The sequence below is a fragment of the Trichoplax adhaerens genome, genomic scaffold (genome assembly GCF_000150275.1).
Source record: "Trichoplax adhaerens TRIADscaffold_7 genomic scaffold, whole genome shotgun sequence".
In the NCBI taxonomy this organism is placed as follows: domain Eukaryota; kingdom Metazoa; phylum Placozoa; class Uniplacotomia; order Trichoplacea; family Trichoplacidae; genus Trichoplax; species Trichoplax adhaerens.
Window position 1 is genome coordinate 3003203 of NW_002060949.1, and position 24586 is coordinate 3027788.

At 33.1% G+C, this 24586-nt stretch overlaps 2 protein-coding genes across 2 annotated transcripts; one reads left to right on the forward strand and one right to left on the reverse strand.

Moving 5' to 3' along the window:
- Window positions 1-4601: 4601 nt before the first annotated feature.
- TRIADDRAFT_58129 (uncharacterized protein) lies at window positions 4602-7352 on the reverse strand (the record flags this gene model as incomplete). The annotated part of the gene is made up of 5 exons (XM_002114346.1): window positions 4602-4703; window positions 4894-4937; window positions 5082-5150; window positions 5576-5682; window positions 7261-7352. The coding sequence occupies 5 exons, from the start codon at window positions 7350-7352 to the stop codon at window positions 4602-4604; spliced, it is 414 nt and encodes a 137-aa protein (XP_002114382.1).
- Window positions 7353-12147: 4795 nt separating this feature from the next.
- TRIADDRAFT_27581 (uncharacterized protein) lies at window positions 12148-23887 on the forward strand (the record flags this gene model as incomplete). The annotated part of the gene is made up of 56 exons (XM_002114017.1): window positions 12148-12229; window positions 12321-12424; window positions 12587-12694; window positions 12760-12855; window positions 12938-13099; window positions 13375-13439; window positions 13569-13612; window positions 13706-13746; window positions 13847-13978; window positions 14079-14190; window positions 14272-14351; window positions 14414-14458; window positions 14533-14628; window positions 14699-14752; window positions 14828-14943; window positions 15019-15085; window positions 15172-15285; window positions 15353-15451; window positions 15527-15643; window positions 15736-15821; window positions 16008-16089; window positions 16164-16310; window positions 16424-16518; window positions 16605-16890; window positions 16981-17160; window positions 17252-17321; window positions 17393-17463; window positions 17641-17801; window positions 17881-18035; window positions 18137-18223; window positions 18292-18400; window positions 18476-18620; window positions 18776-18895; window positions 18968-19008; window positions 19101-19236; window positions 19320-19456; window positions 19586-19724; window positions 19797-19916; window positions 20002-20222; window positions 20322-20437; window positions 20506-20645; window positions 20703-20861; window positions 20979-21071; window positions 21152-21249; window positions 21380-21493; window positions 21559-21682; window positions 21769-21855; window positions 22081-22255; window positions 22364-22476; window positions 22629-22742; window positions 22900-22965; window positions 23049-23121; window positions 23200-23278; window positions 23361-23436; window positions 23500-23583; window positions 23687-23887. The coding sequence occupies 56 exons, from the start codon at window positions 12148-12150 to the stop codon at window positions 23885-23887; spliced, it is 6234 nt and encodes a 2077-aa protein (XP_002114053.1).
- Between the last annotated feature and the right edge of the window lie 699 nt (window positions 23888-24586).

Here is a 24586-nt window from a genome sequence, read left to right on the forward strand (position 1 = left end):
GCATTTTTAGCAATGGACATTGTTCTTGGTGATTATCATTCTTTCGATTATTTATTATTATTTATTTATTTATTGTTGCGAGCTGCATACTGTAGCGTAGTAGCGTACAATGTACTTTGCCAGGTGTGAATCAATCGTAGTGTCCAGTATTCCTACTACTGTATAGTGGACTGTACACCATGCAGAGCAGTGCACCGTACTGTACTACTGTACTACTCTACGCCACTGGCTGCTGCATTTGTAACCAATGTTTTTGCATATTGTGCTGTATTGCTAGTGCCGGCGGGCACTAGTCTAGACCAGGCCATCCGACTAAATTTGAACTTCTTACTGTAAGGGTCTCTAGTTTACAGTACTGCATTGTACTTTAAAGTAAGACTTTTAAAAAGCCCGACCTCCCGCAGGTGTACAACGCAGCTTATCACCCTATAAAATTGTAGCCTGTCCACTAGTCATGACTGCACTGTCACTCAGTGCTGCACCTGGACATGCTTTTTAAATTGAATTTTCACCTTATAAAGTGCAAAGAATTGAAAAAGGAGTATTTGACAGCACTTTACAGACAATATAAAACATCTTAATTAGCTAATTAGGATTGATCACTGCACCTTAATACCTGTAATATTTTACATGTCTAAGATCGCGTTAATAATCCGATAGCATTATTGCTAGGCTCCATTCTGAGAATCTGAGTACTGTACACTATACTGTACAGTGTACTGTACAGTACTGTACTGTACCCGCTTTCACTCTGTACTGTACAGTATACAGTACTGTACCTGTACTGTTCTGTACAGTACAGTACAGTACGTTGCTGCTCTTAGTTACTCTGGTGAACTTCAAAATTTTAAACAATGCTTTATTATGACGTTTTATTTACCGTTAAAATAAAAGAAAGAATAGAACAAAAATTAATTAATTAATTATCAGAATAGAACGTCAACGTCAGCGATTGTGACGTCATTCTCACAAGGCTAATACTCTACTTTATTACAGCTAAACTACAGTAGTGTAATGTAATTCAGAGTAATTCAGATGAGATGAGTAGTTTCAGGTAGTTTAAAGTGAGTGAAAGGTAATGTACTTACAGTTAAAAATACCTAGAAGGTAAAAGGCACCACATGCTGTACTTACAGCTCGTAGAGGAATAGGCATCCCGTCGCTTTTGTGCTTAGGACTGAATTCATACGCGCACAATAGCATAAACCCTACTGACTATAGCCTACTACATATGGATATATTACGCTGTTGTGCTACAACTCTCGTTTTTGCATTTTTATTGCCAATATTCTCTGTGTAAATCCGCTGTTACGAATCCATACTGACAAGGTATTAAGTATACTGTATATATGCTTTGTCTATTACTGCAATATTTACAGTTTGTTTTTATTAGTGTCCCCTCAAATAGTTCTGCGCTACTAACACAAATAGTACTAGAATTATAAAATTGCTGTTTTATTAGAAAGCACTTTACCCCGCCCACTTTTGGAATTTTCTGACACTAACCTTTTCATCTGCCTTTTGTGCTATTTTAGGATGTCTTCCATATATGGGCAATAAGATTTGTCGCCTTCTACTAAATAGTACAGTGTACGTAGACACTTTATATAAGGGTATCATGTTATTGTAGCTTAAAAATAGATTGAAAGTAAAAATATCTACGGGTATTAATAGAATTTATGAGTATACAATCGAAAATCGGTAGGCATTTATTTTTAAAATAATATAATTAATGAACACTTCCCCAATACCAATACAAACACACACCATAAATATACTCCTTCTATATATATCTACTACTGCTACGCATCTACCATATGTCGGATTAAAATGGATCAGATAAAAAAAGGGTGTGCCGTTGTACAGTACAGTACTTTACTAGTCAGTTACACTACAGTACAGTACAGTACATACTGTAACTTTACAGTACTGTAGTGTACTGTACACTGTACTGTACAGTACAGGTAGCACGGGTTGTCCTGTACAGTACTGTACAGTGCACTACTACAGTGTATAGTACTGTTGGTACGCGTACGCGTGGCTGTGTTGATTTGTGTTACTATAGTAATCCAGCAACATTGCGCTTTGTAGCATGTACAGTACAGTGTTTATACTGTATTGTATTGCACTGTGCTCGGTCTAAGCTGCATTGCTTACTGGGGTTACCTACTGCCAGTAACCACCTTAAGTTAATCATCATGCTGTGGACCGGAGACTACAGTTGTACAATGTACAGTCCGCTACTAATTAAAATAAAATGAATAAAAAAAGAAGGAAAAAGAGGGACGGAAGCGATCGTTCATTTGTAGTAAAATGTGGAGGCCGATTATTTTACTGATCATTTCAACTGTATCGCATGTCTGCAACGGTCGACTATGCTGTCCACGATTGACATCCAATTAATCCAAAATAGCTTCTAATTAGAACAGCCGGAAAATTGATTAGCCTCTATATTATTTTGCACTGAAGGCCGCCTTCCGCCCCTTCCTCTCTTCCTTTATTTTAGTACAGTACTCCCTCCTATGGTACACAATTTTCGCGTAAAAGGGGATAACGGGTAGTAATTTTTACAACAATATATCCACACGTTTTGCAGTATTTTCCCATATTACTTACAAATACAATATACTTTAAATAGCGTATATGTATAATTTAATTAATTAAATTTAGGTCATCATGAGCTAATTAAAGTGATTGTGACATGTAGTAGTTTATGACTGCATCTAGAACAAAACGAAAGTATATTATTGTGTTGCTTGAATAATAATACACTAATTTAAAGTACTATTAGATAGTTTACATGTATACCAGTGTGCTGCATTGGAGCAGCGCTATACTGTACAATACTATACGGTATAGCGGTTTCGATGTTCTATCATTGAAAGCCGGATCTGATGTGCGAGCCACTTTAAATGCAATCATATCCAATAGCTATTAAATTATATAACATGAGATCATTCAGTTAGCATTAAATGATGTATTCTATGCTGCACCATGCAGCAAACTTACAATCCCCTGGTGAAATACCTGCCTTATACATTAATGCTATATAATGTAACAGTAATATTTCTACGGACAATCATACCCGGCAGGCACTAAGTTATACTGCATAGGATAGTTATTAAGCTTATACCTGAGTCATTTAATTTTCGTAATGATGTACGTATTTCATGATATTTAGTAGTTTATCAAACCCTTCGTGAAAGATATAGTCTTGTACATGAATCCAATATTAATGTATTTACAGTAGAGATATTGAATATAACGTCTATACATTTCCAGTCGAATCATCTAACATTAATATATATGTATTAGACGGAAGTAATTAAACATTAGTACATTAAATAAGGCATAAATTAAATTTTATAGTTAAGTAAAATAAAAGCATACAATACTGTAAATATGGTAATTTAGGCATCTATCCGATAGTAAAGATTATCTATATACATACAATTGCGAAATCAATGCTATTATAGGGGTAATAGTAACGCGGTAAAGGCATACGGAGTGAATAATTACTTCGATTGATTCATAGATATGGCAGTCCTGCACATATAATAAGCATTAGAGCCATAAGCTATTCATACCAGTATCTACACCACAAAATATAAGGGAATTCATACTTCAGCACTATCACAAACGGGTGGTTTTATTAACTTTTCACTTCAAAGGTTATTTTATGATTCTAATGAATCCGTAATGACACTACGTTTCACATTTGCAGTGCAGATCTTTTAGATGTTGGGATATACGTACTCTATCACTTTCGATATTAATAAACTACATACAATAAAGTTAACGTTTGAATTATTTCGGTATGTTCAAAATTTTAGATTGTTTTGATGCTATAGCATAACATTCTAAGGAGCACTTATTAAGCATTACAATCTATACAAATGCATGCCAACTACATATTTTAATATGACCTGAACGAAGTTAATCAAAATTTAAAAGCAATGAGCTTGTGCTACAAAATAATGGTATATTTTCTTGTCAATGCTTTTGTAAATTTATTTATATCTTGCTTATAGTGTATTCGTAACATTTCTAAATCATTTAAGGATTTGTGAATCACGGCTAATATTCGTCTATTTACAAAAATGTATAGCAGCATAATTCCAACATGCCATCATAGCTGCTAATATGTCAATGCATTACATAATGCTAGCAAATAACTAAAATATCGATCACAATATCACATCGTTTAAGAAATTTTTACACATCCGTGTGTATGCATTTGATATTTTAGTATTAGAAATATTTTAAAATTACTATGATTTGTTACTATCGGGGAAATGATTTAGATAGTAGATCGTCATATTTTCTCAATTTCAACATAATTAGACAAAATATGAAAATGTACTACAGTGCTGTGCTAAACTCGGAGTATATAGTAAGTATATGAACATCACTATAAATCATATACCTGATATCGTATACAGTATAAACATCACTAATACATGTTAGTATATAAATTAAGAAAAAGTTTTCCATAAACTGAATTGATCACAGAATAAAAACGAACGTCATAGTTTTATAGCTTGCAAGGTGTGATGACTTATTGAGCATTGCTTGGTGTCATCATTTATCGTATTTTAGATTTAATTTATTGCTGATCCCGTAACAGCAACGGAGCTTATAGCCACAAAATGATCATATCCATTAGTAATAATAATCTTTAGATGGGTTATTGGACTATTCACCTGCATCAAATTATTAAGATAAAATTCGTATTAAGTTTCTTATTAAGCACAAACTGAGAAAGCCTTCCAATCTCTTGATAATGATAATGATGGCTTCTATTCATGCGAATGTTATGTGAACACTGACTTATTTTTAACAGTGCTTTAGTGAAGTAGCGGAAACGATAGGTAGCCTTTGATAATTACTTACCTGTATATTTTCGGTAACATTTTCGTTCTCCTTTCTCTCTATTTCTGATAGAATTCAAAAATTTTTCATATGTTACAATAATATACAAGTAGTTGTAAGATATTAAATTTGAGGGCTATTGTGAGATACGATCCTGCACAGTTATCGCATGCATGATTATTCGTATATCCTGAAATTTTCCTTCATACCTTTAGAACAGATTTGCTCAAAGTCAGTAGGCTTGGAATTTATACCCTTGTAGATCTCCAAAGTCTTAACTTAGAAAATAAATATGATTTTACAAATTGTGCTAGTTATAGTGATACGGCAGTTAATACAATTCCTTAGACTATTTTAAAATCATTACTGTATCACTATATCATTACAATATGATGCTTTGTTGAGAATTACATACGTTCCTTCACTTTGATATATTGCAATACACAAATCACATTAGAGATACTGCACATATTGGCAATTTTAATAGGGTAAACGAGATTACTACAAACATTGAGGGAATTTAAGGGAATTTTGCTAAAAAAGGGCATCAATCTCGTACAAGAACAGTATTCTTTTGTGAGTTGCCTACAAAATGCTTCTTTAGTTATGCAGATTAGTTATAATTTCATCTACATTGGTATCGACTTCAGCTCATTTCACAATTATGTGTTAAATAACTTATTTTATTTAGCCCTTTACATACTATTGACTCCTTGAATGCTAACAGTATCGGCATTGACTTTCGCAGGGAAGCTAACGATAAATTCTTGCGGATATAAGCCAGTGGTAACCCAAAAGGTTTGCGGATCGCTAGAGATTCGAGAGAAATATTACATGTAAATAGACAAAGTACCTTTGTGCAGTCATAACCTTTCAAAAATATGCTCTGCTATTGGACAATGCAATTATACATAAGTATATATACATGATTTGCTAATAACTATAATTGTTTACAGTAGATGATTGAACACATACGGTACAGGATGATATAAAGAATAATTGCGACATAAAATGCGGTGTAAACTGCGTTGGCTTGCTTTACTAGCATGATAAAAAATTTAGGATTATAACTTCTGTCAATACAAATCAATACAAATATTGAATAATTATAATTATTTAGTGTTTCTTGTAAGTAAACTTATACTAAAAATGAATAGAAAAATTATCTTTTCTTATAATTTGCTGCCACTGTGCATAACTGCACATGAGATCATAAAATCCGACCAGTTTGATTAATAGTGTAAATTACATTGCAGAATGAAGTAACAAAATTAAGTATTGAAATAATATTTTAATACTATAGAATAGACTATAAATGCCTTCGAAATGTGAACAAGAGAATAAGAGGTCCGTGTGACTGTCTGTTTATTATAATCACATTACAACTACACTAAACCGGTAACATCTTGCAATATGTGGTATGCCACATTCTAGAGATATCTAACTTCTACAGTATGAAGACATAGACGGCTGTGATGATTAGAATTTAAACTGTTTAATACTATATTATTTCAGATTCGTTGATGCTTATATCAATAATCAAAAGTTATTACTCTCTGTAATCTGTATCTCAGCACGTAAGGTGACTACTATATGAGGAGATTGAAAATATCCGATAGAACTTTACTGTTCCGTTTGAATATAAGTTCTAGAAATGACTATCATTGTTTAAAGGTTTATACTTGCACTTTTTAATTGATATGCTATAACATAGCAGATTATTATACACAAGTTATCAAATTTTACATAGATATATGAAATAGTAAGTCACTGACTCATTTACTATACTGTTTTGCTCAAGATTTGATTAAATAAACATCTATGATATCAAAACTTTGATACTTTATAAATTCAATACGGACATTTATGTCATTAAACTTCATGCTATATCTTTAAAGTTATATTCTAATGGACTGGAATACGTTCAACGAGTCATACCATGGACTATTGAAATAATGTCTTTAGTAATCTATCGTTATCACTAATATGGCGTACATCGTGCATATACAGTATAACAAGTATGACAGTAGTCAGTTGGTTACCATAGTGATTTCTCCATACTAGCACTTAAAATCTACATCCAATTGACCGAAAAATCAAGCAGGATGAAATTGTGTGGAAACTACTGTAACATACTCGTATAATCCTTCTTAATACATGCAATATGTTCTAGTCCTGATACCGAATATTTTAAAAATCATCCGGCATTTTCTAATTATAATAAATAAAGATAAAAATAGTTAATGCCGTACGAGCTCTATTACAGTAATTTACATTATCGTATTTGTGCACATGAATGGATAATAAGATCAAAAAAATTGACGCACAGAAGGAGTCTGAGATTAGTAGTGTATTTTTGTATTATCATAACTTTAAATTTAGTTTTACCCATCTATCATATTTTCAGGAGGAAAGCCATCATCACTGGAAGTGGCTAGAATGACGGATACACCAGCCGACGACAAAGCTAAGTTAGCCATATTGCATGCATCTAATTATTTAATTTGAGCCCGTAGTGTAATACTGTACAGTCACTGTCCCCCTTAAAGGCCTTTTGAAACAGATGTTGAAACGAACAACCAACGACTGGTACAGTACGGTGGCCCATAATACAGTACAAAGACTTACCTCTTACAGTGTACAGTACTGGTTAACTGCACTGTACACTGTAAGAGGTAAGTCATTTTCTTTTCCATCTACCGGTACGGTAGGGAACTCTGTAGCTGATTGATGCACTGTACTCTAATGTACTGTACTGTACTGTACGTTGTGTAGCAAACCCAAAGAACCCTGCCATGACCCTGCCCCCCCAAATCACCTTCAACTGAGTCCAGTACTACTGTGTACAGTACAGTGTGCAGTACATAGTACTGTAGCATGCAGAATCATATGTTGTGCTAACAAGCAGTGCAGTACCAGGGTGGGCATGCGAGTGACTGAGTCATCGACTGGTGTTGCCCTCTGGAACACTCCCATCTCTCTGGATACCTTTTTCATATTAGGGCTACGACTACAAGTTGCGAAAATTGAATCTTAACAAGGCAGTACTGTACGACTGTTAGCAAATGTGCTTTTAATGTACTGCTTATTAAGTACTTCGACATCATTCCGTGATGATACAGTATTAAAAAAGATTAATTAATTCATTCTATCATCCAATTTATCCCGCTGTACCCTACGTGTAGATTAGTTACGATTGAAACTTGTCTGCAACAAGACATTCAAAATGAGTGAAGTTAATGGACAAGATGTGTCGTCGTTAAATTTAAACACATTCAAGGAAGAGGTCGAGAAAGCTTTCACTAACGGTGACATGAAGAAAGAAGCAAAAACTTTCACTCAAGAATCTAAACCTGGTCTTCATAGTCAACATGATTCGATCGATTTAACCTTACCGGAAAAAAGTATATCCAAAACAAGCCACGAGCATGGCTATCAGTCATACCAGGACACGAGTAAGAAATTGAAGATATGTTTACTCTATACTGCTATACTCTATTCTACAGTATGATAACAGTACATGGTAGCTACGGAGATTGGATACTGTACCTTCACTTATGCAATATACTGTATCTAATACTGTACTATGGAAAGGTGTAAACTCTTCTAGACAATCCCAAATGACCAAATATTACTAGACTGCACTAGTAATAGCCTAGATTGTTCAATTCTATAACTTCAGGCATTAATTAAAGATTTGGATATTTAACTTGAAGGTGTAAAGCTAGAGAATACGTCAATATTTATCTCTAGCATTCATTAATCATGACCGACTAATTTGCTCGAAACTCACTATCACTTATTAAGCGTACTATTGAGTTACAATCAGTTGCTATTATTTAATAATAATAATACAATAATAATATATACCAGACATTGGATAACGATAGTAGGTACTCCAAGGATTACTGTAATTAATGAATTCTTACTATCAAATAACTTCGAATACGCCATCTATCTGTTGCCATATCCAAGCAATGTTTTATTGGTTTATATACGAGTATCTACCTTAATTTGGCCTTTATTTATTGATATAAGCTAACTATTCTCCACCACCAATAGCTGCTGATTAATAACTTTATTAGGCAAAGATACTATACTTTCTTGACCCATTCACGCCGTTAAAGATATAATATAATAATTGGCAATGCAATTAGTGTACTCTTGTCCATAAAGGAGAAAAAAATAATGAAAAATTTGGATACTTTCACCGTTGTATTTAGTACTAAATGATACGATCACAGACGACTCATCTATACTGCGCTGCAATATACTGCAGGCAATGATGCTAATTATACTAATATGCTAGACAGTAACCTAAGAAAGTCAGTAAACTTAAAAAATCTTAACAAACTTGCAGTTATAACTGCGCTAGGATGATGTTAAATGTTACCAGCGTGCAATTAATTTAATTTAATCAGCCATATATACGCGAATGTAGAAATACTGCTAAAATCATTCTATTTTTATAACTTCAAGGTACTAAAAGCCCTTGACGTTACAGTATTGAAATCTCTACTTAGCATCTGAGTGTGATAGACATAGAATTACCTTATACCTTAATGTATTTTAATTATGATGGAGTGCATGATTTGGCTAGTATACCAAAAGATGTGAGAGCCGTGATCGGTATTTAAGAATATACCAGCATACTGTACAGATATGCCAAGTAAAGATTGTTTAAAATAATCAACAAAATAGCAGCATTTAATTAATGAATGAATACAAAGTATAGAATATCTGATTTAATTGTAGTTGTTAGTCGTCTGATAGTTCATTAATCATGATTAGAAAAATTTAATTTTACATGCAAAATTTTAGTACACTTTTAATAATTGAATGCGAATAATGGATTCCTAGTAATGTAAATATACTTCAACATGTTGATGATGCCTGCATCTTGAGTTGACGACTAGCTGACACCAGTTTAATGAATTCTTCCAATTTACAGATTTCGCTCCACCTCCGCCTTATGAAGTAGAAATGTCTGCACCATTAGCTAAACATGATACGGAAAGTGACCTGATCAATCCTTCATTGCTAGGACATGATAATTCTACTGTACCGGTTATATTTCCAGTTGAAAGTTTCTTTGAATTAGAAAGACGTGTTTACGTTGACTCTTGGTCAATACCGTACAAACCTACTGAAGCTTTAGGCAAATGTCTGATTGCAGCAACTAATTTAGCGTTAGAAGGTACTTCGAACGTCATAAATACTATACATGGCTCTTTATTACAGAGAAATTACTCAAAAAAAGCGAGATAACATTGCATGCTTTGTTATCGCGGTATCGCTAAAATATAACATTATGTACTAGCTTTGTTATTTAAACGTTATTTGACGATTATTTTGGCTACTTACGATACTGTATGGTACTTTAGGCAACGCTGAAGCCAATGATGACTGCGTTAGATTTATGACGCAAATGGTTCCTGATTGTGTCTCCAAGGTAAGAATGTTTCTGCAACACTACCTATGTAATTGGATAATACGTACTGTACTGTTAACTTATAATTCATGACCATTTTATTAATCTACGCTGGTATACAGTATACATATAATTTTGAAAGTTAAATTATGACGGAAGACTTAGCATTGCCTCCTACTTACTATTGCAGTTTTTCCTTCTTTGTACTTTATTATCAAAATTCTGTTAATTATTGCCGTATTTTTTAAATGTACTGGAAATTGTTCTTATTGTAGTTCTATGTCTATCTTTTACTTATATTTTGTACAGTATATACATCTACGTATCACGTATATCATCAACTGGTAATGGTATTCGATTTTTAACCAAGATATAAAATTGATGTCTGTATTGAGATTTTCTTAAATTAATTTTACAATATAGCTTATAACATCAAATGCTGTCCAGCGTTGGAGTGAAGATGTTTATCGTGGTATATTTGACATGCTAGAAATGGTAGTAGATCTGATAGCTGCTAGATTGAAGAGTGGAACTATTCCTACAAAGCTTTTGGGGACGCTTACACAGGTATATATCTTCATCACTTAGTTTCCTTAGGCAAACTTTTTTCCGTAAAATTATTTATGCCTGCAATCGTGATATACGTGTGTTGTTATCGGTGATTAGTTAATCAGAGCTTTTAATACGTTTCATTTAACTCCAGATGCTAGATTTCAATACAGAGTATCACCGTATGAATGCTTCAAAAGCTTGGGATAGATCGCGTTATGAACAAGTATTCGGTTTTGATGAAGTTTATGCAGTTACTCCTCCTCCAGATGTGCACAAGGTATGAAACTAGTGTAGTAATATACGTACGCAATCTGCAATCTAGATACTTAGAGCAACTCATTTATGACATTTTTCTATAGAATTCGTATGGCTGGATCGTCAATCTTGTTAATCGGGTACACACTTCCCTCAATTTTAGCTTCACACTATAATTGATTGATTATGTCACCGAGTTCTACAGATGTCTATAGTTATTAAAGTCATATGCATTTTAATTGTTCGCTTTAGTTTGCAGAAAATAGTGGTTTCGAGTACCTCACTCAACAATTTGAGATGAATAGTGACCTTGATTCAGAGGTATTATCACTATTAATTTACTTCCTCGCAAGATTTATTCACTGATATTGCAAACAGGTTAAAAGTCATATTGTTTTAAAGATGATGGTTTCATTGTTACAACCGATGGCAGTTTGTGCTGAATTTCTAAACCCAAGACGAGTTCCTGTATGTAAAACGTATAAGTTAATGAATGTAACCAATTGTATTTTGATTAGACTATAAACTATAAGTATATCTGTGCTACAGTGAGTTTTCGCTTATTTGATTTAGCCTTTGCTGCATCCCCTCATCAAAAGATGTACCGATTACGTTAAGGATATGAAAGATGATGATTTTAAAAAGACGGTAATGATTTTAACTTTATATCATGCTTATAGCCGAAAAATAGCTAGATACTATAGATTAGAGATCTCTGCGGAATCGTTACTGTAAATTCTCTTCCCTGAAAAATAGCGTTCTTTGTTGTTGTAATACTATTAGAAATTTTTAATCAAATTTTGTTACAGTTTTAATTTTTGATTACTTATTCTTAGAAACCATCGAATATATCGGACCTACTTATTGTCATTAAGCGCCTTTGTGTATACTTAATGCGTGAAGAACCGGATATTATTGATGATCTTCGATTAGATACAACCCTTCGCATGCTGAAAATACCCCACTTCAACACTAAAATGAACGGCCTCAAAGAAATCATCAGAATTTTGGAAGAGGCAGAGTCATCTTATTCTGATATGGTTGACAAGAATCCAATCAGTAAGGACAGGGTGTTAGAGTGGCTAAAGGTTAAAGAGGTTCTTTCCATAACCCTCGCAGGTTCATTCCATGAATAATCGATATTTTATGTAACAAAATATACATTATTATTTACGAAATGGCATAAAATTATTTACCATAATTTAAATAGGTTATTTACATCAACATCAGTATTGCGATAAGTTAACAAAAATTCTAGAATTTTTTGGTCCGAATTTACCACTAGACACTTTATCCGTAATATGGAAAGCGCAGGTTGGAATTGGCTTAATAGTTAAATATTTGTAATATTTGTAATAAATAGCTTATTCATGCAGCGTATTAGGACGTTCATTAATGTTTGTGAGAGTGCACACAAATACTACTTGTAAATTCATTAAAGCTGATAAATGTGATATTTAAAATTTCATTCTACAGATTGGAAAGGGATCTCCGACAGTAGATAACATTCATAATTGCCTGGCAGCCGCTTCAATTCGATTTAGCAGTGATCAACTCGATCACTTGTTTAATTTGATACAACAAGTGCGTAAAATCTACTTTTTGATAAATGCTATTCAATAGTAACTAGTTTTACGTACATTTTTTAGACCTGGCGAACCGAGACCAATCAAAATCGTGAAAAACTTCTAATACTGATTGGCAAAATTGGACAAGAAGCAAGAGTTGCAAGAATTGCGACAAAGGTTTGCAAGAATAGTTGATGCGATGGAACAATTTGTGTAGAAATGAAATGAAATACCTTATTCAACTTTTTTGCCTTACTAGGTGTTAGACTTGCTATGGAGTTTAGCTCATTTACCCACTTCAACGGCTGATATGGTAACACAGGCTTTGAAATCCCACATGGCCATTTTAAGCTACTCTTATTTAGTCAAAGAGAATATTAAGCAAGGATACGCTATTAAATGTATTGATGATATCAAAAAGGTTTGTTATTGCTACATTTTGACTATAAGTAAATTTTAATGAAGTGCTGATAAAAGTTTATCTTAAAATTAGAACTTATGGACTGTTCCTGCCCTAAAACAACTTCTCAAAATTTTAAAAGCAATGACTAAGCAAATTGTTATGCAAAGACAAGATCGTGTATGTTAGACATTTTCAAAAGCAAAATGTGATTTGTGAACATTTTACCGCTGTAACTACTGCTAAAATCGTGCAAACGTACAACGTTTGATAATTTTGATAATTCTATGTCATAGGGTGTTATTCATGATCTTGAAAAATCACACGACGTCATAAAATTAATTACCATTAGTCTTGTAAAGTAAGTTATGTACATTTTGGTCTTAATCTATAATAACATATGTCTTGGATCTTTTCCAAAAAAATTTGTAAAACACATTTTCGTGTGGCCGCAATTTAAAACTTGTACGCAATGATATTATTACCATAGATGTCACCGTGCAGCTGTTTCTGCGTCTGGTGGTACTGGTTTAGGTATGTTACTGAGATAAAGTTATCGTTTATTAATATTTGTATGTTATTTCCCCGTAAGATAATCCCGTCAATTTTTGATTTCTCTTACCCTAGATGAGAATACAAAAATAGATAGCCGATATGCATATGCTGAGGTAATATTTATTAAATTTTCCGATATTTGTTATTTATTCTGACACAAATTAATATTGGAGATATAAACTGGATATTTTATTTTCTGCTGTCATCTTGTAGTACCTCAACTCTCATCTAGATCTGCTTTCATTTATATTGAATTGCACAAACATCTGCCTTCATTGGCATCGAGCACGTGATATATGGAATTGTTTGGAGTCTGATCCTGATGCTTGCAACTTAGATAGAGAAGTAAACACCCGAATCTGCATTAATGCATTGTCGCAAACAAAATGATAACGCGTCATAAAAAATCTTACCCATTATATCCATTTGTAATTTCATTTATAAGACCTGCTTTGATTGGTTCATTACACATATTGGCGATCTAGAAGATGAAGCTAAATCGACGATTTTTAATCATCTCATTCAAAAACTTAGTCCCTCGAAATTAACTGTTAAAGGTTAAATTATATGCCTAGCTCATATTTTACAAGAAATTCAGCATCTTCACTAATACCTCATATTTTAATTGCTTTTTGTAGGTTTTGAATGCTTCAAAACTTATTTTGAATGCATAAACCAGAACGAACACAAACTTAAATGTCCAGTCCCATTTGTGAGTGTTGAACTTAACAGAATTATCATTAATATCTAAATTAATAACCATTGTTAACTATTTATCAGATCGTGGAAAAAATTGACCTTACTGGCATAAGCTATCTATGGCAGGTAACATAATAAAAGCGAAATGAAATCTATGCCGCGATAATACTTATAAACTAAATTTAATGGTATCGGTTTAGATCGTTCTACAAGTGTCAAATGAAGAAGTTGCCAATGAAGCTATCAATTACTTTATTCAGATAACCTGCACAAATGTTTCTTACAAGCTAAAAAAAGTAAACCTTTATTTTCTGTTACTATATAGCGTATTGGTCTGTGCATTATAACGCTTTGATCAATTTTTAGGATATTGGTGGACTTCATAAAAAATTTATAGCAGAATTTCAAAAACGTCTTGAGGTATTTTTGAAGTCAACACTATCTTAATTGCAATTTAAATAGTTAATTAATGTTAACTTTTTTACTTATTATTAGGACGGCATTGCAATATTAAAGCAATCGAAAGTGGCCCATGCTGTTTCTTTAACTGCTGCTATGGTAACAGCGCCTGCATTTCCTGAATCTGCTGTAAAAGGAAGCAAAAGGTTATCGTCTATCGTTTGACTAATTAACTATGAACCTATTCTCATCATTAGCTGTCGAATTCATTCGTTATCATACTATAGACAAGCTAAAGTCTTAAGTGTAGAGCGTTTGTTACTACTTGCCGAGAAGTACATTGTATCTGCTGAGGTAATTGTTACAGACCTTATAAGAGTTGTCATAGTACTACATGAATATTGGAAATGATATGTCACTGTACCTATTTTAAACTTTAGGAGTCTTTTCCTATCCATAAAAGACAATTTGTTCCTCATGGAGTGTCGTTTCATGATCACCCAATGAAACTACATGTAACTTGTGATAGCCATAAAGCGGAGTTTACCGTTGAGGTTAGAAACACTTCAACGATAGAATGTTTTTGATAAAATCTTACCCCTCAGGGTTGTTATTTTGTAGGTCTTTACCAACGAGACGTTGTACTCTCTCCGTAGCAAGTTAGCATCAAAATTAAATTATTCGATAGATCATATCCAACTAATTTATCAAGAACGTTTGGTAAACTTTCTTTCAGCTGTTTTGTCATAAATTAAACTAACTCTATTTTACAGATATGCTAATTTTATGTTTCAGTTAAATACTACCAAAGATCACAAGCTGTTACAACATTTAGGATTTACTAATGAACAGCATATTAAAGTGAGAACGTATACAGCTACAGCTGCACCACCTCCTTATTCCAATGACGACGTAAGAAATGACTAATCACGAAACTTGATTCATCAGTAGATAATTATAATGGTATATAGAGTCTTCAAATTTTACGTAACTTTTACTTCTAGGAAAGTTGCTTACCGAGTGTTATTATTTCCTCGAACCATGACATATTCCAAAAACTTTATCAATTGACTGAGCTTGGTGAACCTAAGTACGCTTGTAGACACACACTCACATAAAGCATTAATCTATTTTGCCTATTCTAACTTCAAATCATTAGTCATTTATTATTATTTATAGTATAAAAGTAGCTAATACATGTCAATAATATATAATTATACATAATTAGTAAGCCTCTATTTTCTATAGTAACTTATGTTTACTTTTACTGTTATAGCATTACAGATAGGATGGTTAGCCTAATAATGCTGATTCCAACCGATATGTCTGTTCTAAAAGCTTTGGATTCTATTACGAAAGTAAGTTGTTAAAAGTTGCTTTCTTGTACTTAAGAATAACCCAATTCAATAGAAGTGAATTTGTATTTTACTAGAAGAATACAAGTGCAAGCATAAAGAATAATAATTCCAGTGGAACAGACAAGTCCGATGCTATATCTTCCTCAATGGCCCAATTTAGCAATCTTTTTAAATATAATGCTTCTGGAATGTCAGCTTTCCGCGTTCGCTATAATCTAGAGGTATGTCTATCATCCTATATATTCGCTAAATTATGGTAACAAAAGTCACGCTACACTGTAGTGCTATAAGACCAATTACTTTAATATGACATAACTTGTAATTGAAAATCTAGGCTCTCAGTGGGAAATTAATGCCGGTAAAAAGCGAAGAAAGAGATTCAAAAACTGACATTTTTACAGAAAATTTCTTTAACGATTATGGTCTTGAGTACGTATCTACCCTTTACATTTGGTTATATAGCTTTTGGTAAATTAACTTTCTGGTTCACTTTTAAGTAATCTTTTTTTCTGTAGGATGGTTACAAACGTTCTTAAACCGGAAAGCTTGCCAAACGATACTGAACATACCGTTAGACAAGGCTGCTATATGCTTGCTGTGAGAATTACTTGTTTTATGCTAACTGGCAGAATACCTCCCGCTGTCTGTACAAACATCGACGATGAACGTGGTTTGGTGTTACATACTGATGAAAATAAAACACAAGACACAAGTTTGAATCAGAATGAGATTGAAGCTGCAGTCGCTAAAAATATTATAAAGGTCTCCTTAGAAACAATATGTGGACCTTCAAGGATTGAAGTAATACTCTCTAAATGCTTTTATATGCCAAACTCTTTTATATATAACTAAATAACGAATTATTAATAAGCGATATATTTTTCGATCTAGAAATTTAATCATGACCTCTTTAAGAAAATCGGAATAAATCTGATACGAATTGTCAAGATTGTTGCTGCGGTTAAGGCAAAGCCTGGTCATTTAGTTTTGCCGACAACTTCGAACCTTGATAATACTCAAACTGAAGATGTTTCTGAGCGATTACAAAAGTCAATTTTAAACGATTTTAAGGTGCGCTAAGAAAAAATTTTTCAAATAATGATGAAATGACTCAGGATATAACAATACCACGATAACATATTAAATTTTGAACGCCGATTAGGATGCTATGATAGCTCACGAAGCCTTGGCATTTTTGGTCATGTGCCTATCACAACGCTTCGATTTTATCAGTAAGATGAAGTATAAAGTATTGCCTCGAATTATTGTAAGTTAAATTAATGCATTTTTGATTTTAACACAGAAACTTTCCTTGGATTCGCCGACATCGATAACTTAGTTCTCTCAGCGCTTTTGGAATCCCCAAATAGTCAGGTCTGATAAATGAGATTTAAGAGAATATTAATGCAAATTGAATTAAATTATCTCGTGCATAGCTGAGTTTTTATAATAAACACATCCATAGATACGGTCCGTAACTGCTTACCATTTATATTCAATGAGCAACAACATTCCGCTTCACGGTAATGTTGATTTGGTTATTGCATTTAGAAATTAAAGCATATTGACAAAGCAAAGTTAACTATTTATTATACTTATATAGGAAAATCTACAGAAATTAATTTACTATATGATGCACTAGTTAATGCTATTATCAAAACTCGTGTGCCTTTTTGGTCAACAAATGCACAATTGAGAGGCTCTAACGCAAAGTATTACATTTTAATTTATTGATTTCCATCCCTAGTTGTTTATATCTGAATCTAATTAATTCCACTCTTACAATTTAAGCCTACCTGAACATTGCTCACAGTATTTCGCTTTACGCTGCAAGTTGTTATATAAGATGTCGTTATCAACACAGAAGCGTCTTAAAGTTGATCCTAAAGACATGTTGCTACAGGAGACTATTTGGCTTGGAAGTACTAGCCTTACTGATAGCACAGGTTAATCTAGAATACTGTTTTATGTATAGTATAATGGTTTTATTATATTTCATAGTAAAATATAATTTGTAATATTATGATTATAATTAATTCTACCTTAGGAGAAGGACCAAAGCGGCTATTAACTGGTCATTTACAGCTAACCAAGACACTCTTGACTTGTGAAGGCTTAAATAAGCAGACTTTTGGTATATTTATTACTCGTCTCATGGAAGCTTTTTGTTCGCTTTTGACAAGGAATTATTTTTAAATATAGGCGAGAAACTAATTCCCAATCTGATTGATAACTTCCTCTTTCCGGCATCAAACGCAATGCTACAGTACAAAAAGAATAACAATTCAGTAGTCGAGAGCATCAGTCCTATGTTAGCATACGCATAGATTTTTATTTTATGTCAAAGGTTTCAATTTTTACTGATTGTTCTATCATATTGTTGTAGATGCACAACTTCATGGACTTTGCTACATACCTATGATGTTCTTAATGTGCTAGCGACTGAATCTATCGAGAACTTAAGCAATATTGTATCACGACTAATTGAAATGCATCATACTGCCGATCCTGAATTATCGAAAGTCTGGAATGTTAGTCTACTTAATGTCAATTTTACGCTTTTAAAATATTTAGGAAACATATAATTAATAATAACAGATTTAGCGCTTACAGTCAATATGGGATATTAATGCTACAAAGGCTTGAAATAATGATACTACTAACAATTGTCTTAAACTCAATTTAGTATCAACCTCCTATAGCGCCAATAGCGGACTGCGGACTTGTTGGATTAAAAAATGCTGGTGCAACATGTTATATGAATTCTGTGATACAGCAATTATATTTTCAACCTGGAATAGCTGAGGTAAATTCTTGCTGATGTCTAAATCATAACTGTACAATATGTTATATTTCTCATTGGATGATATTATATCAGACCGTTTTAAGCGTCGATGAAGAGACTTTCAAGGATAGCAGGTAAAATTTTAAAGTAAATTTCTTGCGATATGACTAATCCGCTCAGCTCCAACACAATCTAATGCAGCGTATTTAATTGTCAACAATGCTAGCGACGGAAATATCTTGTATGCTATGCAGCTACTTTTTGGGCATTTAATGGAAAGCAAACTCCAATATTATACACCAGATCATCTATGGAAGAATTTTAAGCTGTGGGGTAGACCTATTAATTTACATGAACAGCAGGTAAATTTTTATATTTATGATAACTAATTCGATTAGGGAGAAAATCCGATTGGTAAAGCAAAATGTGTTGACTGTTGTGTTAGGATGCATTTGAATTCTTTGTTAACTTGGTTGATCAAATGGATGAACAGCTTAAGCAAGCAAACTGCAATCAAATTTTTAAAGAGACCTTTTGTGGAAATTTGACCAATCAAGTCGTTTGTAAAGATTGCCCACATAAGTATATTGATAAGCTAATCATTTTAGCTGTAGCACAAGTCTTCAATATTTCCTATGTCTAAAGTGAAACTACTATTATAGAGATCGATTTGAAGTTGGATGGCATAATTGCACGTATTGTTATATTTAGATATGAGCGCGTTGAACAATTTTGGACTTTAAACCTTGGAGTAAAGTGTCGTACTCTTCAGGAATCACTTGAGCAATATGTCAAAGGAGAATTACTAGAAGGCGATAACGCGTACATGTGTGAAAAATGTCAATCAAAGGTATTCAGTCTACCGTTATCAAATTTTACATGATTAGCTTTTAGCTGAGTAAAACCCTAATTATAACTATAGAGAAACGCAATAAAGCGACTATGTATCAAGACGTTACCGCCAACGTTAGTAGTTCAACTGAAAAGATTCGATTATGATTGGGAAATCGGAAGACCAATCAAATTTGATGATTATTTTGAGGTATTTAATTTAGTTATTGGCCTTTATTAAATACGTGTGCGTATATAGTACCGACAGTAAAATCTATCATTAATTATTCATGAAGTTTCCTTGGGTCTTAAATATGGAGCCGTATACTCTTGACGGAATAATCTCTCGTGAAAAGAGTCCCCATGTACAGGAAGACGATGCGAACAGTGATACAAGTAGTACTGATAGCAATAGTTTGCCATCTCAAAGGCCGAAGAATTATGAATTGGCTGGTGTGGTCGTTCATAGTGGTCAGGCGAATGCAGGACATTATTATTCATTTGTTAAGGATCGCCGGTAGGACAAAGACTTGCTTTATATCATTTCATTGTGATATATACTTCTGCATAAGTTATAGGCTGTAGAATATTGAAATAATTTCCAACTCTTCTCTAGAACTCAAATTTGGTATAAGATGAACGATATGACCGTTGAAGAATTTAATATGTCAGCGGCAACATTAGAATCTGAGTGTTTCGGTGGAAGTTATCAACCGAAGAGCAATGACGCATGTAAGATGTCTATGAAAATTGTAGCGATTTTTCAATATGATAACAGGATATTGCCATATAATTTATAGATCCTTCCTATCAAGATATACGTCATGCTAACAAATATTGGAGTGGATATATGTTATTCTATGACGCGGTAACAGATTACGGCAATGACAAATTAATGCTATCTAGATCTTTGGATAGCCGGTCTGAGGGTGCTCGGTTCGTACACAGTGTTCATAGCTAAGTGATCATCTGAACATATTAGTTTAAAATTGCTAAGACATGTACTTTATATTTTAGGTCCGATTCTTCTGTTCCAGATTCTCCATCCTCTCTAAATCTTGCTAATGACGGATTTAGTCAATTAGCTGCACTAGTTAAGCGAGGGGAAAGGAAGGGGCTATTCATGAACAAGATGCCTGCAAGCATTCAGAGAATCGTAATAACTGATAACCTGATACTAGATCACTTTAGTTAAATCTATTTTCTATAGAAATTAAAGTCATTACTGATGTTAGTGAAAGTTTAGAAATATATATTTTTGGGTTCTTTGCAGGTACATGAGGAAAACTTACATTTCATGAGAAATCAATCAATATACAACTCGAACTATTTTAAATTCATTCTTAATTTAACATCATGCAATTTTGTAAGCAATCATGAAAGCTAAATGTTATTTCTTCTTTCCACTTGTGCTTTAAATTTATTATATTTTTTCTGTTATTGAAGAGCACAAATAACATGTCTTCTGGATTAGTTGTCTGGAGCCTTAAATTGGCAGTTAATTTTCTTGTGAATACTTACTTCAAAGTTAGAGAAGAACTTAGGTAAGATATGAAGTTATTTAGTGTTGAATTACCTATGTATTGTAAAAGCAGTTTATCAGTCTTTTCATTATAATTATTGTTAAATTAAGTATTACGTTTGTTCAATATAAAAATGTATTATTTCGTGCAGAAATTGTCAGTTGGAATGGAATAACTGCATGGAGAAATTAATCACGGCTTGTGATGAATCCTGTTTATGGTTTCTTTCTTATTTAAGTGATGGATATGGCGAAACTTGCCTGAAGTATGAGTTTTAATGTGATTAAGTTATTAGCTCTATTTTAAGATTCGAATATCTACAACTCATAGGTTATTACTGCTGGAGTGTCCATCGGATAGTGTTCGAGAAAGCTTTGCAGGAATGCTCCAGCAAGCAATAAATCGCTTTTATAGTTGTAAACGCTTAGAACAGGCGGTGAGCAACATGCATTCTGTACACTTCTAAGGGCAATATTATGCTATATTTCTTACATTAATTTATCATAGGACGTATCAACTTATGAAAGAGTTATAACTAAGTTACTGCACGTGCTTGCAAGAGATGTCCCTGATTACTATCGAAGTTGTTCTCAATATTTTGGATTACTAAGTGCTATAACCAAAATGGTAATTGAAATTTCGCTTTAAATCCGAAAAATGACCATTTACTATAAATTTGATCACTCATGCTTGTATAGGGTTCGAAGGCTGTATCTCATCTCTTAGACAGTGGTGCCTTGCAGAGGTTATTGGAATTTTTAATTGGACCGCCTTTTCAGAAATCTATCCGCATAGAGAATCTACCAATCTCGGAGATCCTGGTGAGTTTATATCATATCATGGGTATTGTAGCGATTTGCTATTCTTCGGCAAAACAATTTAATAATTCGACTATATCTCGCAATTTTTAAGCGAATCTCATCAGGACGCCGGTGGTCTGCTTTACAATCTAGAGAATTTTCTTCAATACATATCACTATCTGTAACTTGATCATTAACTGTGATGTTTCTACTCAACATACAATAGGTATTTAAGATTTTATGGTATATAAACCGAAAAAACTAAATATAAATAATGGTTTTATTTTCTTTTGATATCGCTGCTTGACTAAAACCACATTTGATATTACCACAGTACACTCTATAAAATTACCGGATATCAACAATTATCCGACGGAGTTACAGCCCATGTCTTCTGCAGTAAATGACATCATTTTTGGTATTGAAGGAGTCAAATACTTTCACGAGGTACATATTAGTGAATATTTTTATCTCTCACTCTGTTTGGCTGACTTTATCAATCTATTCCAGTCTCATTAACATTTACCTTATCGTATTTGCCATATCAAGGTTATAGCTGCTATGTATGTGAGCTAATAAGAAAATTTTACAATTATTAGGCTTTACTAGCTTGCTGCGAAGTGGTAGGAATTACTGCATCAGTTACCAATATGCTGGTACACTGTTGTTGGTGTAACGAAACATTTTCGACCATCGTTTTGGCGAAGCTATTGGTAAAAAAATTGTTTTAATACTTTTAAAGAGAATGCCACATACCTTGAAACATTTAATAAGTGTAGAAAGAGAGAGTTGTATGATAGTTGTGGTTGCGGATCAAAGCATCATTTTAATATGCAGATGAATAAATGTTTTTACATACATGTGCAATAGGCTCACTTATCGATGGCTCCTTCAAATGAATTAAAAAATTTATTTACTATCTTAACTAGATTAACGGTAGGTTCTTTAATTCTTTCCCCTACTTTTATGGATATTGGAAATTGTTGAGATATAATTTCTAATTTAAATCTTTACCGCAGCTGCTTGATGATTCTCTGAAAGTTAAAAGATTTAAAACTATAGTTGACGGTCCAGAAAATAATGGTTTATTAGGTAAGACTACCTTTTATACATTGTGTCAATCATGCTTAAATACAATTTATTTATGTATGCCATAACATTATGAAACAGCGACTATTAAATCCAATTATCAAACCGACAGTAGAAGAGCGTATCAGTGCATCAAATTTTTAGTCAGTATGGCAAACAAGTGAGTGCTAAGAAATTTAGTTGTCATAGAACGATCTATTTTATGTATTATTATAAACTTCAGACTTATTCAACACTTTTAGAGATGAAATCCTACGAAAGCATTTGATTGAAAATACTAATCGGTGGCACTGGGCAGTTCAATGGCTGAAGAAAAAAGTTGTTATCTCTTTTGTAATTTTGCTTCGTTAATTTTTTACTAAAACACTTTTATATCAATAGATGTCCGAATCTTGGACTTCGCAGTCTGCTGTTTCCAATGAGTCTTCTACTAGCAAAGTTTTGCAAAGAACAATTAGTGCTCAAGTATGCTATGTACTAGATAGTTTTTAAAGAAACACTGCTATGGTACCCGCCCATCTTTTCAATTATAATTATTAATATTTTTAATCTGCTATCTCATATACAGGATACTCTTGCAGAAGCAACTGCACTTTTATCGCAGATTGAATCGAGTGGAATTGCTCATGGTGCAATTTCCGAACTGGATTCGCAAGATTCTTTACAAGAAGACAGTGAAGTGGATGAATTGTACAATGAGAACGGCGAGAAAGGTGGTAAAAACGAGGATTCTGCAGATGAGTCGTCTCGGCAAGGTTACCAGTTCTAAGAATAGAAATCGCATCGCATGGCATTGTTCATTGAGCTTTGTTGTCAAAACAATTACATTCTTTTAAATAATCTAAATGGAAATTTTAATAACGATCAGCTGTTGTCTCACTTTTTTTAAATAGTAAAGTTTGCTTAACATTTATATGTGTTTTTATTCTCTCATTCGATGCTGAGAATAAAATGTTAACACTACTGCATGTGTCGTGCTATCGATGTTTATGCGACGTTACGTAATGAAAATTGTACGATTCTGTTGAGAATTGGCCAACAATGTTAAGTGTTTTGAAAATGTATTATTTTTGCTTGTATAGTAAACAGTGTCTACTTTGAAAACTTTCTGTTTTAGTGTAAGATACGAATGCCAATGAAATATCACTGCCGTAGTCAATTGGAGCAGCAATGATTATTATTTTTGATACTTTGCTTTCTGTTCTTTTATACCGTATGAAATAAATGTTGCTATCGCATCTCTTGTACTGTACTAAATTTCTTTGTGATCATAGGTACACTCTTATGTTATTGTAGCATCTCAACAATCTAATAATAATATACGGGTAATTCTAATTTCGCCACCAACAAGATCAGGTATTTCTTTCAATCGCTTCTACCAATGTCATTTCAATCTAAGTTCAGTACAATAAGTATTTATCAAATGTTCTACGAAATGGATAGCAATCTTGATAAAGCAAAATTCGAA